General features: G+C 38.4%; 1 protein-coding gene across 6 annotated transcripts in view; it reads right to left on the reverse strand.

The window, feature by feature from the left end:
- The window catches only part of LOC124799274 (membralin), a 520,037-nt gene that overhangs the window by 372,260 nt on the left and 134,166 nt on the right, over nucleotides 1-13,611 (reverse strand). For all 6 annotated transcript variants that reach the window (XM_047262841.1, XM_047262842.1, XM_047262843.1 and 3 more), the window contains exon 7: nucleotides 8,473-8,716. In XM_047262841.1, coding sequence (XP_047118797.1) covers nucleotides 8,473-8,716 — 244 coding nt within the window. The remainder of the gene's footprint in view (nucleotides 1-8,472; nucleotides 8,717-13,611) is intronic.

Raw genomic sequence — 13,611 nt, forward strand, 5'->3', positions numbered from 1 at the left:
ATAGCCAAATATTTGTGATGACGAAGATATAAGATTCACAGCTGTTATGTTAGAATGTTGGCAATGATGATTAAAAACAGTGACACACCACAGATGACTGTAAAAAAAATGGGAGTGAAGATAATGTAAACCATTTCTTTACGTTTATTTTATTTCTCCTTCTATTATCAATATGTAGACAGTGAAAAAATGGCATAAGTTTAGAATAGATGCAGTGTTAACTTTTTAGGCACATATCTTACAACAATGATTATCTGTAATTTTGATTAGTCATAATATGCCAAATAAATTTTTCTCAGGGAACCTCTTAAAAAAGAGGGCCATCTTATATTAAGGGTCGCCTTACATTTGGGTAAATATGATATTACAATTTGTCCGTGATTACCGTAATTTCTAGGCTAAAATTACAGTCTTACCCAAGCCCCTGCTAAAAGTAAAGAATTTGCTATTTGATTTATTGTAGTAGTTTGGCAATACATTGTTTTTCATTGCCTCATTTGGTGAAGAAGTATATTTCAGAAGTAAGGCAATAACCTTTTATCAACTGTTTAGCAGAGACTGCTTCATATACACACAAACACTTTTCTACTACAGCGCCTCACCAACTTCGCCTCACCAACTTCGCTACTGTGGGTGCATAAACTTGTAGTTATGTTGCGATTTGGTGCAATGATGTTCATGCTGTGACACCACAGCTGAGTATAAAGCTACTGAGTAGCATTTAAATTAACTCTCACTTTTTTTTTTCTTTTTTTTCCAGGTGTAGGTAACCAAATGTGAAGCTTAATGTGGTCTTTTTTTTTCTCCAGGTGTCTTTCTCGTGTCTTCACAATTACATCACAATTCTTTTGAACACGTCATTAGCAACTAAAACCACAGTTCACAAGTGACTAGCAACATATTCATTGCTCTGTTCTGTGTTTGCAGAGTGTCACACTTTTTGTCCTTTACAAGTATATTTAGTTATTAGTGGGTAAATAAATAGTCACTATTTTTTCTTTAATAACATTTTCAATTGTTTTATGTAGTTAGTTTTATTGTGTTATGTGGTTAGTCCTGCTGCTTTAAGAGAAAGTTTTGTTTTAGAGAAATAAAGGTAAAATATACGGTATCTATTTTTTACACACTGTTCTTTGCATTCAGTAATTAAAAAAGTAAGAGATTTTTAGTAAGTTTGGATTTAAAAGTTGACTGTAGTAATTCAGGGACCTATAATGGTGAAAATGCCACATTGTGGGGGGTGGGGGAAGGGGAGAACATTCGCGTGATTCAAAAGTGCACACTAGACTATACGAAAGAATTCCCTTGCCTCTTACAATCACAAAAGTCTATTCATCATGTATTCTGCAATACTTGTTCATGCAAGAGATGTCTGAGATGACTGTCGATGTCATACAAATAGCCAGCTCCATATCACAAAAGTAAGGCTTCAATAGAAATATTTATAACCTCTGTGAATGATAGAAACTTTATACGTAGTGCTGAATTACTCTTTACTGCATTTCCAATAGAACATAACCAACCACTAGCATGTTCTGATCCTGAAGGTCTCTTTCGTAAAATGTTTTCAGATTAAGCACTAGCAGTGTAATATGAATGTGCCAGAATGAAAACTGAGTAATGCTGTGACGTCTGACTGCATCAACACAAAGTGAAATTGCAAGTGTCATCACAAATAGCCCATTTGCTTTAGCTACTGATGGTAGTACCGATATGAATGATACATAACTCTGTTCAACTGTTGTGTCTTTTTTCAATGCAGAAATTAGAAAACAAGCACAGTGATGTTATCTGTGAAAGAGTCTACAGTAAACGTAGATGAAGGTATTTTTAATTTATTAAATACATAATTACGAGAAATGAACATTCCTTGAAAGAAATGCATTGCCTTCTCAGGTACCAATGCTTAGACGATGCTGGCTATTTCAAAAGAGTCATATCTTTTATTAAGACAGAGCAGCCTTTGTTATATGTTCAGAGCTGTGCATGTCATCTGATACATTTAGCGGCAAAACAGGGAATGAATTCCATCCACAATACTGAAAAATTTGTAATAGACATATACTAATCCCCACAAAAAAATTTCTAAAAGGCAGGCAGCTTTTATACTATGTCAATTACTGTATGGGATAAGCCTCAAAAGATCTTGAAGTATATGTCTACCAGATGCCTCTCTCTTCTTAATGCTGTTAACCATGTCATTGAACAGTGGGAAACATTAAAAAATTATTCAGTGAAACCAGTGAGAAGGAAAAATTTGCTCTGTTTCAAAGAGCAGTATTTTGTGTTCAAAATCCTGTTACCAAACTCTATCTACTTTTTTGAGTAGTCTGCTTCCAGTTTTTGTTTGTGTGAATGTGTTCTTGCAGCATGAGCAACCAGTTACTCATAAGCTTCACAGAAAATTCCTCATTCCTGGCTGTTCCGTATCAAGCTTAAAATCTAATGATTGAAAAAATCAAAAGGACAACCAAGACCTTGCTATTGGAGAGAACATACCTATATCAAAGTTTTACTTGGATGTTAGAGAATGCTATATAAGTAGCTGCAAATATGTAAAAGAAAAAATTCCCATTGTTAATGAATTTTTAAACAAAGCTGAAGTTAGCGCTATGAAATCTCAAACTTTTTCTTGTCTTCAGTATATGTTAACCAAATCCCCACATATCTTAAGTTCAAAAGAATCAGGGTCTATCGAATAAGAATTTTCTAAATACCAGTTGGGCAATTTTGAATCGTGTGAAAGTGATAAGACTGACAAATTTTGATACAACATTTCGGATATTTGAGATATGTAAGGAGTAAAAAACTATCCTTTTCTTTCAAAACTCACGCTGACAGTTTTACTGGTTCCAAAAAGCAATGCTCCAACAGAAAGAGTAATTAGTATGAGTGAGAAAAATGAAACTGAGCTTAGACCAAACATGAACACAGATACTTCAAGTGCATTAACAGTAGAAGAAATGACACAGCAGTCTGCAGACAGACTGTTATGAGAGAAAATTTTCAGAAGCTCAGTTGAAAGCAGCAAAGAAATCTACTTAGGCACACCTCACTTCAACAGTCAAGGCAGTTCTGGAAGAGAAGCACCCCTGGAAGAAGAGTATGCAAAAGAAGGTGGTCTGTAAGTGTGTTATACAAGTCTTTTGTTTAACCCTTTGACTGCTGGAGGCGCGCCACCTGCTTGGTGCGCTGAGGTGCCACGGCCTGCGGCGTAATACGTCTACCTGCGCTGCGTGCCTGTCCCTCGGAGCCACTGCCCGGACCAGATAGGCCCAGGCTGCCCAACCCGCCCTGTGCTGAACATTTCTCAGCTGAATACGACTCGTGCAGAGCCAGCATGAATTTTTGGTGACTTTGAGCTTTAATATCTCAGGCAATAGTTTTTGTAAAGAAATAAAGTTTAGCCATCTTGTACAACTTTGTATGTTCTCTTAAGAATAATAATGAAAAAAAAATTTACAAGCCATACTGAGCCAGAAAATTGTAGGAGGGGGGGGGGGGGGGGGGGGGGGGAGGGGGAAGAGAGAGAAAGAGAGACAGAGAGAGAGAGAGAGAGAGAGAGAGAGAGAGAGAGAGAGAGAGAGAGAGAGCGCCCGAAAAAATTTCGAAGTTTGGCTTCTTGCATCTCCTGAACTAATGCTATGACGAACGTGACACTTGGCATGTAGTAACCTCACAACACAAGGTTCTTAAACATAAAGTTTAATTTCATAGTACTTCTCAATACCGAATTAATTACGTGCAAAATTGAAGATTTTGTAAAAACATCAAAAATTTGGTATTTTCATTCCGATTTTGCTAAAAAAACTACGCTCTGTAAAACATACCAAGCTGTACAACTGGAATGAAAGTTGGGCGTGAAAATCAGGCCCGAAAACATTGTAAACTTCGGGTTAGCATATCTAGTAGTGTGAACGCATGATGAAAATGAAATTTAGAGTGAGATAGATTGACTGCACAATGATAAGGAATAAAAAATTTTATTTCCCTACTATTTTCCAATTATTTACAAATTAGTTAAAAAGATGTTGATTTTTGAAAAGACGAAAGCAGGGTATATTCAATACTTATTTTTCAAATACCATTTTCTATTAATGCTTCAAAGCCAGTCTCATTCGAACAACAAATTTTAAGCTCCCCCACCCTCCCCAGAACAATGAGTTTAATATTCAATATTCGCTAACAACATAGGCAAAGTAGCAAGAAAAAGCGCACTGAGAAAAGAGTTTTAACTTTGGCATGTTGTTTCTCGTTGATCAAAAGTGTTTAAATCAGTTATGGAAAACATGTTTTATACAAGTTGACCGAATGTGATCTACATTTGTACTACTAAGGATAAATGAATATAACTGTCCATGTTATGTGCTAATAATTTAAATGTATCATACACAGATTAAATATATGGTTTTTGTTATACTGGTGCAATGTTCTCGGTGTAATCACATTTGCCACAGTACAGATATTGCGCCATCTCAATCACCAAGTCCGTTCATTTGCCAGTAAACTGCTACATATGAAGAAGTCAGGCTTCGTTTGTATAATTTTACACCTGTTGCATCCATTTGACATCCTTCTACTCAATCCGGGCTTTGGGCCGGCACTGGCGAAGTTAAAAATAGATTTTTTATATTTTTTAAATTTTTGCCCTTTTTTGTTATTCATTTAGAAGCGTCAATAGATTTTCTCAGATTTAGTTCCCAACGATTAGTAATGCGTCTTTGTACGATAAGTCTCAAAGTGGGGTACAACACATAATGAAACGCCGCAAGTTTTGCATTGGTATCTAGTTTCCCGGTGCACTTTCTGTTTTGTGCAAACCACGCATCTGTGCATTAGTGTACTTTTCTGCGAATATTCACTCATGATAACAGCTGGAAAATGCCTCCCTGTGAATCACAGACAATTCTCATCGTCGTAGCACCTTCCCCTACCAGCTTTTCTCCGTTCTGTAGCATATTTTTCTACAATCTCCTTTATGAGAGAAAGGTGAAATTCTGTGAGTGCCATTTTTCGCCTTGTTACCGACTGGTGGAGAGCGTGATCATTTAGAATGCATAAATACAAAATGTGAAAAAAATATTTCTTATACCATTTCACAGTCTTATGCACTGAACCCACTGAGCTCAGTAACATGTCACAACAGTCAACTGCACCCATACTCGAAATATAATCTACAATATATAACGTCCCCCCCCCTTCCAAACCCCCTCCCCCCCCTCCACCAGTATTTCTGTCAGTCTCCTTCTTCTCTGTTTCAACTGTTTGTGTTGGGTCAACATGCAAACATTGGAACCACACAATAGCAACGAAGTGGCATCTAAGTCTACGGCCTTTTTGCCTTACGTAGGAAGCATTTCCAACAGGATTGGCCATATTTTGCAGAAATGTGATGTGAAATGTGTTTTTCAACTACCTTCTAAGATTAAGGCCCTGTTGGCGTCCGTAAAAGATGATCTTGGTTTGCGTAAGGCTGGTGTCTATGGTATTCCTTGCAGTTGTGGCACGTCATATATTGGTCAGACAATCAGGACTGTGGAAGACCGATGTATTGAACATAAGCGTCACACATGCTTACAACAGATGAGCAAATCCGCTATTGCAGAACATTGCCTTGACATCGGTCATCCTATGGAAAACAACAACATGGAGATTCTGGCTTGCACGTACAGCTATTGGGATAGAGTTATTAAGGAAGCTGTTTAAATCAAACTATTTTGGATTTTGTTTAAATGCTGCTTGGAATTCGGCTCTGTCTCTCATCAAAAAACAGAGGGACAGAATTAGTGCTACCTCACCTGTTGATTAATAGTCACTATCGATATTTCTGATGTTAGTTATCTTTGGTTGTGTGTTGACTCTGCGGTTACTTGTTCTGTGTGGTATCTTCCTTGTTTTTCCTCTGTGAACCGAGGTATTAAATTCCCTTGCACATTGCTTCCTCCTTGCAGTTGTGCCTTGAGAATGGCAGGGCGTGCTCCTGTCGAAATATTGGCAGTGGTCGACGACGTCACCCGGCAGCAAACCCGTAAGTTATTTGAACATTCAATTCGCCGGGAAAAGTTAAGGTCTCACAGTGCCACATGCGGCTGTTCCATGGTTGTGAAGCCAGAGGAACATGTCCAGGCTGAAGTACCAATTATCGACACATAGAATATGACACTGTTCTAAATATGGTCCCATAAGAGTTGCCACTACGTCGCCACTCTTTCCCAAATTGTGGAACCCAATTTCTGTTGTTGCACGTGCATATACAATAAAATCTAAAATATACCCACTCTGACAGTCACACAGTACAAATGTCTTTATTCTGGATCTACTTCGGTTGGTTGGAATAAATTGCTTAAAAGATAATCGTGCTTTGAACAGCAAGAGACTTTCATCTATACAAAGCTTGTGATGTGGGCAGAATGAATTACGAAACGTCCTACAAACTTTGTCAACAATCATCCTAATTTTAAATAGACTGTCGCCTCCAGTGCTCGCAGAGTTATCACTGAAGTGTAAGATTCCCAGAAGTAGACAAAAATGGTCTCAGGACATAATTTCGCTGAAAACTGGTGTGTTCAAAAGTGTATCTCTGGACCAATAATCACTCAATTTTTACTTCTTAACTTGCGCCGTTAGGGCAAACAGCAACAAAACAATACATTTCCTCAAATCCAGTGCCTTTCCACTTTTGACGGTCGAAAATTCATAGATTCTGTAGTATTTTCTCTGGTGTAAACATAAAAACGATTTGTCTCACCTGCAATAAATTGCAACAGTTCTTGAGACATAAATATCACAAAAATTGAAAGAATGCTTTGGTTAGTATCTAATTGACATTTGTGTACTGAACTCGAGTAATCGAAGTAATGGTTTAACGGTTGGAAATCTGTTTCTTTCTAGTCAAATGTGTCACTTAAGCGCGCTCTTTTCCAAACCGTTTCACTGGCACTTCCTGATTCCTCGGATTCAGAAGAACTGCTGACTGTAATTCTTTTCCTCTAACGTAAAGGGCTGAGGACTACAGCTTCGAAATTCCATTCAAGATTCATCACTGTTAGCAATGTCAGATAATTCACACTCACTGTCGCTCTTAGTGAGCATAAGTAGGATTTCTTTATTTGTGCAAGCACTGCAACGTGACATTTCTCACATAGAAAACAAGAAAACTGACGAAAATACAGGAACCTAAGTTGAATTCTGCACAGCGGGAACACAGCAAACAAAGATACATGCACTCTCGAACTATACAGTCAGACTACCGAACAGCTACTGGAAGAGCAGAGCAGAAAGACAGCTCTGCGTGTATACACGTCTGTAGCGCTCAGGGAGCTGTGACTCAGAGCACCTAAACTCTTCCCTAGCAGTGGGCAGGCTGGTGGCGCAGGAAGCGTAAACACATCCAAGGCCACAAGTATACACGTCAGGCGTGCCAGAGGAACGGCGAGGCATGACGAGTTTACACGTCCCCAGCAATCAAAGGGTTAAATGATGGAGAGAAAGTTACGATAACAAAAAAGATAACTGATCTATGTTTCACTTTTTCGTTAATATGACTGTGTTTGAAGTGTCATTGTATGCTTTCATTTGGTTTGCCTGTTACGCTACTTTTTAAACACACCCTGGAAATTCTCTCTGTCATTAGCAGTTCTCTGAAAGTATATATTATTAATGCAAGAGTCACGATTAAAGTTCAGTTTTTACTTCTTTGAAAATTCCCTTCACTGTTCACACCAATTATGGTACGTTTTCAACTGTTTTGCCCTTCAAAAATTGATCTTATTTTGCACTCCACTAACATTCTGCTCTAAAATAACATTTGCATTTTATACTTAAAAAATGTAACTTTTAGATCTAATTTTAAATTTCCAGCATCCTTTCTTCTCTTTCCTACTAGGTGTTAAAAGCCTACTTTTTACTTTTCAACTCAGCCGTAAATCGAGATTTTTACAGTCCTTGACAATGAGAAGAGCAGCTATTCCACCCCTCCATAGCAACTATAGCACTCTGCCCCATTACACTTTGCTCTTCTTACCCCTCTTCTACTGTGATGATATTCCTGCTCCTCAAGCTAGAGAATTTTCCACAGTTAGTGTGAGACTGCTTCTGTCTTTCGTGCTGTCAAATAATTATTTTTCATATCACAATGTGATTCCCAATAACCATAAATATACAGAAAAAGAAACATAAACCTGCTCTTGTATTAGCAACTTGTTTCTTTGCACTATAGTTAAGACTGATCTGACACGCACAGCAATACAAGCACAAAAACAATATTATCAAGATTGGATCCAGCACACTGTTCCATTACTGCATATGTATACATGATTTTTCTATGTGCCAATAAAACTTCAAATCACAGTTCTGTGAAATGTAAATTGGAGATGGATAAAATGGTTCTAGACAACTATTACAAAAAGTTTATTTACATTAAAAGATACTTACAACTGAAGATATTTATGCAACATTAAGTTAATATCATACCTCAGATACCCTTTATTGTCTTCCTGCTCAGCCAGTGTCTTGATGCTTGCCATTAGCAAATCATCATAACCCAAAAATTCATCTAAGATGAAACGGCTGAATGCATCTCCAAAACAGGAATCTTTGTTTGGATCTAGTGTCACAATTTTGACTGGTATATTTAGTCTTTGCCTTGTTCCAGGAGAAAGTCGCAGAAAACCATACTCTAGAGAATATTCCACTATGTATTCATCCTCAGGGAACACTAAAGAGGATAAAAAAAAATACAATGAAACATAAGAGAAGTTCTTTAGGTAAGCATCTCTACCTAATATGAAAATGTACAGTGAAAATTTTCAACCATCACAGGCTCTTAATTTTAAAATTATGTTGCAAATGTACAGTACCAGAGTTGCAATAAGTGAGAGGTTCTTGGATTTTAATAAAATCCACAACATTTAGATCAGAAGGAACAGAGTTACAGTAATCAAGGGAGTTACATCTGAAATCAACAACAAACACTATACAATGGTTAAATGACATTTGTTCTGGGCAACAGATTCTTAAGGAACACATGTTCATAAATTTCCAATACAAGACAACGTTTCAGCTGGCAATATAAAATTTCTTTGCTTACAATTGGAAAAGTTATTTGATGAAGTGTAGTGTTACAACAAAATTTTTCCTGTCAACATACACTGGTGATATAGTGTCAACTAATCATATGATTCCCTTTATAGGTCCTGATAGAGAAAACGTTTCCCCCCTTGCGCCACTGAATACCCCAAGTTGGTTGGACAGAAATGTTAGAGCATCCTGTTATGATCAGTCAGGTTTAACCTTTTACCTTGTAACGAGCATCTTGATAGAACATGCTTGTGATTAGTATGAGATGCCATGAAGAATTAATTTGACAGCTCCCATTTTGTTTTATAAAACTATCATTAATTCCAATTTCAGTGGCTTCAGTTATTACTCTGGCTCAGATGCGCTCACTCTGCAGAGGACATCAGTTCTCTCTACAGCATATTAATAGTGGTGTTTTAGCCATTTCATGGCCAAAATTCATAAACACTGCTATCTTTAGACTCTCCAGTACAGCAATCCACATGGCAAAGCCACATGAAGCAGCCCTATTCTCCACAATTTGCCAACTGCAACCTAAATGGTGCATGGCCTCCCGCAGCTGTGGAAACACAGTGGATAGCTACTTCACAACGAAGGGGTGATGTGTGGTGCCCCAAGTAAAGAGAGCCATCACACATACATTCTCTCACTTCACAACCTACGTGCAAACAAGCACACCTGAGTGAGCACCATCTAGCCATGCCAGCCAAGCATAGGCTACATCATAAGGTGGAGACAATATTGGCCACCTTCAGTAATTTCACCAAGTTACATAAAATTTATCCCCCCCCCCCCCCCCCAAATGAAGATCCTGCACAACCGTCTATTCAAATTCTTTTGGAAGTACAATCATATAACCAGAATGAAATTTTCACTCTGTAGCGGAGTGTGCGCAGATATGAAACTTTTGGCAGATTAAAACAGTGTGCCGAGCCGTGACTCGAACTCCGGACCTTTGCCTTTCGCGGGCATGTGCTCTACCATCTGAGCTACTTAAGCACGACTCACATCCCATCCCCACAGCATCACTTCTACCATTACCTCTTCTTCTGCCTTCCAAACTTCACAGAAGTCTCAGCCCAGCACACAGTTTTAATCAGCCAGGAAGTTTCATATCAGTGCACTCTTCGCTGCAGAGTGAAAATTCCAGAAACAATCCCCAGGCTGTGGCAAAGCCATGTCTCCGCAATATCCTTTCTTCCAGGAGTGCTAGTTCTGCAATGTTTGCTAGAGAGCTTCTGTGAAGTTCGGACAGTAGGAGATGAAGTACTGGCAGAAGTGAAGCTGTGAGGATGGGGCGTGAGTTGTGCTTGGGTAGCTCAGATGGTAGAGCACTTGCCTGAGAAAGGCAAAGGTCCCGAGTTTGAGTCTCGGTAAGGCACACAGTTTTAATCTGCCAGGAAGTTTTATAATCATGTAATTAGTTTCTCTCAATATCTAATCACACAAAAGGTTAACACACTTGGGAGCTAGTTTGACGAAATAGTGTTACAAAAACAGTCTGAAGTTGGAACCAGGTAAAGAATGTTATTTCAGCAGCCAGCCCTGTAGTAACTGACCATTGCACAGTGAAGGGGATGATCATGTTGCCTATATGGAATAAAGAACTCCCCATAGCTGATGCAGAAAAGAGGACTGCTGCTATTTATCTATCATTGAAATCTCAAAAGTGATTAAGAAAGTACAATTTGGAGCGAGATCAACAATGATTTATTTTATTTAAGTAGTTCCTTACATGACAACCAAACTGTTTCATAAATCATCAGTCACTATCAACTTCCTATTTGAGAAGCTACCATTTAGCATTTTGAAATTTTCAGATACTCTATCCCCTCCAAGGACAACACGATAGTACCAGGACAGAAAGCAGGTCAGCATCAATTGCCATATCATATTGCAAATCTATATTTCAGCTAACAGTGCAGCTATCATCAGTGTGTTACAGGTCGTCATGTAGACTCAATATAATTACAACGCACGTTCAAATATAACTTAGGCATGTGCAAGCATTAGTCTACATTTAGAGTTGGAATAATGCTTGTACCTGTCTATCTTATTTTGGAACATATGTTGTTATAATTACGTCAAGTCTACATGAACATCCACAGCTGTACTGTTAGCCAAAATCTATATCTGCAATAAAACTGACAGATGATATTACAACAAATGCTGACACTCTTTCTGTCCTGGATTACAAAGCAATCATGGAGTAAAATTATTCCCATGGAATTGAACATGACAACAGTACTAGTGAGGTATCTAAAACCAGCTCTGTTGTTAGCATTATTATGGAATAGCAAATGCCGTGCATCTATAAAATCTCTCTTCTAACAAATTATTTCTTTAATCTTTTATGGTGGTTAAAGGATTGATATAATGTGTTTGTAGTTCCCTTGAGATGACCCCATAGGGAAGGAATTCCAGACATTTATCCTACTCTAAGCAGCAGCAGGAGAACACATATATAAAAATGTTTTATGTGTGCAGGCTTTCAGAACAAGAGGCTCCTCCTCTTGGCTGAAGGGTTGAAAGGGAAGGAAGAGTGATGAAGGGTTGACAGATTTAGGAAAAGGGGTAAAGTTTGGAAAAGTCACCTAGAAGCCACAGGCAGGGGAGACTTACCAGATAGGACGAGAAGGAAAGACTCTTTCATCTTCTTCCTTCTCATCCCATGTGGTAAGTCTCTGCTGACCCAGTGCTCTGGGTGACTTTTTACAAAGTCTATCCCTTTTCCTAATCCTCTCCAGTCATTTTCCTTCACCCCTCTTCCTTGTCTTTCAACCCTTCTGTCACAAAAAGGAACCACTGGCTCCGAAAGCTTACGTAAGTGAAATCTTTTACAAATATGTGTGTGTGTGTTATCCTTCCACTGCTTGCTGAGTAGATTTTTTTGTCTATCCAATTACATTTTTCCACAATACATTCTTCATGCATGTCTCATTACTGGTATTCTCGCTGAAGGCAGTTGTCAGTCGCTACACTTCAGTTGGAAGGTGCTTCTAATCACTCGTGGCCTAAGTTTTGTGGTCAATACAGTGAGCTGGGGCAGACTATTGGGCCATCAATAAGATATGTGTGTGTGTGTGTGTGTGTGTGTGTGTGTGTGTGTGTGTGTGTGTGTGTGAGGGGGGGGTTTGTCATAGGAGGAGATGTCAATCAATTTTCTCAATTTCCATGAGGAATTTTATGGCCTTGTGGATGGCATTTACACTAATGAAAATTCATCCTGGGCCTCCCTGATATTTTGTCACACTATAAGGTTTTCACTGATTCAGCCTGAAAAAAATCAACCTTTAGAAACACGATTCCATCTGTTATTTCTGCAAAACATTCATACATACAAATTGGTAATTACTTCTGGTGACATCACATAGTGTATGGAAAACTCACTGACTTCTCAAGAATATTGTCTGTTTTAGTGCAAGTAGGTAGTCTGAGAGCCCTTATTGAAGTCTCACCATACAATCTGTGAACTGAAATGCACTGGTAATGACATTTAATTTCTTAGCAGCACATGAGTAAATATTAAATTTACATTAAAGCTTGCTAATTAATCTTACCTATTGAGGTATCTGTCTTCTATGTCTCTAACAAGTTAAACAATAAACACCGTGCCCAACAAATGATTTCAACAGTTCTGCAAGTGCTTGCACAATGCACTGTCCAAAATGATAGTATTCATAATTGCTGATAGATGTATTCCATTCTTATGTACTGTTGGAAAACAAAAGAAATAACGAGGTGCTGGTACCTCAGAGTGTAGGTTTCGCATGTTCCTCAGGTGAGCTGTAGGCTTCCTCGTTATGGTTGATGATATCTCAAGTTTCTAGTACGCTGGAACTTCCAGGGGTATTTTGAACTTTTAGTTGTAGGGGGAAGCATAAAACAAATGCATTACACAGACATCCCAGTCTACACTTGGTAGGTTACACCTACAAATAATACTGCATCACTGGGATCTTTGGTGGTACTGAGCACAAACATTGTCTGGACAATTTTACAACTGTTACAGTGAAATTAAGTGATTGGTACAAATATTATTATTATTATTATTATTATTATTATTATTATTATTATTGAAACATCCTGGCAAACTAAAACTGCAAGCCGGACCAAGACTCAAACTGGGGACCTTTCTCTTTCGTGGGCAAGTGCTCTACCATCTGAGCTACTCAAGCACGACTCACGCCCCATCCTCACAGCTTTACTTCTGCCTGTACCTCGTCTCCTATTGTTATTATTGTTGTTATTATTACTACTATTATAGTATCTTTACAATGTGATAATGCCGCTAAACAACACTGCTGGCAACAGATATTGTACACGCTGGCGGTGGCACAACAACAAGCCAAGGAACAGAACACTGTACAAGGAAATGAAAACTCATTGTGCGAGAGTCAATCTACTGCAAAGTAGAAAGTCAAAAACTGCACCAAAACATAAACTAGGCTGAACACAACACAAAGCATGCGGGTTCTGATGAATGAGCACACAGAAGCAGCACAAGGTGCAAGACGAAGACCATGAGCGTTG

Source organism: Schistocerca piceifrons, chromosome 5 (genome assembly GCF_021461385.2).
Source record: "Schistocerca piceifrons isolate TAMUIC-IGC-003096 chromosome 5, iqSchPice1.1, whole genome shotgun sequence".
In the NCBI taxonomy this organism is placed as follows: domain Eukaryota; kingdom Metazoa; phylum Arthropoda; class Insecta; order Orthoptera; family Acrididae; genus Schistocerca; species Schistocerca piceifrons.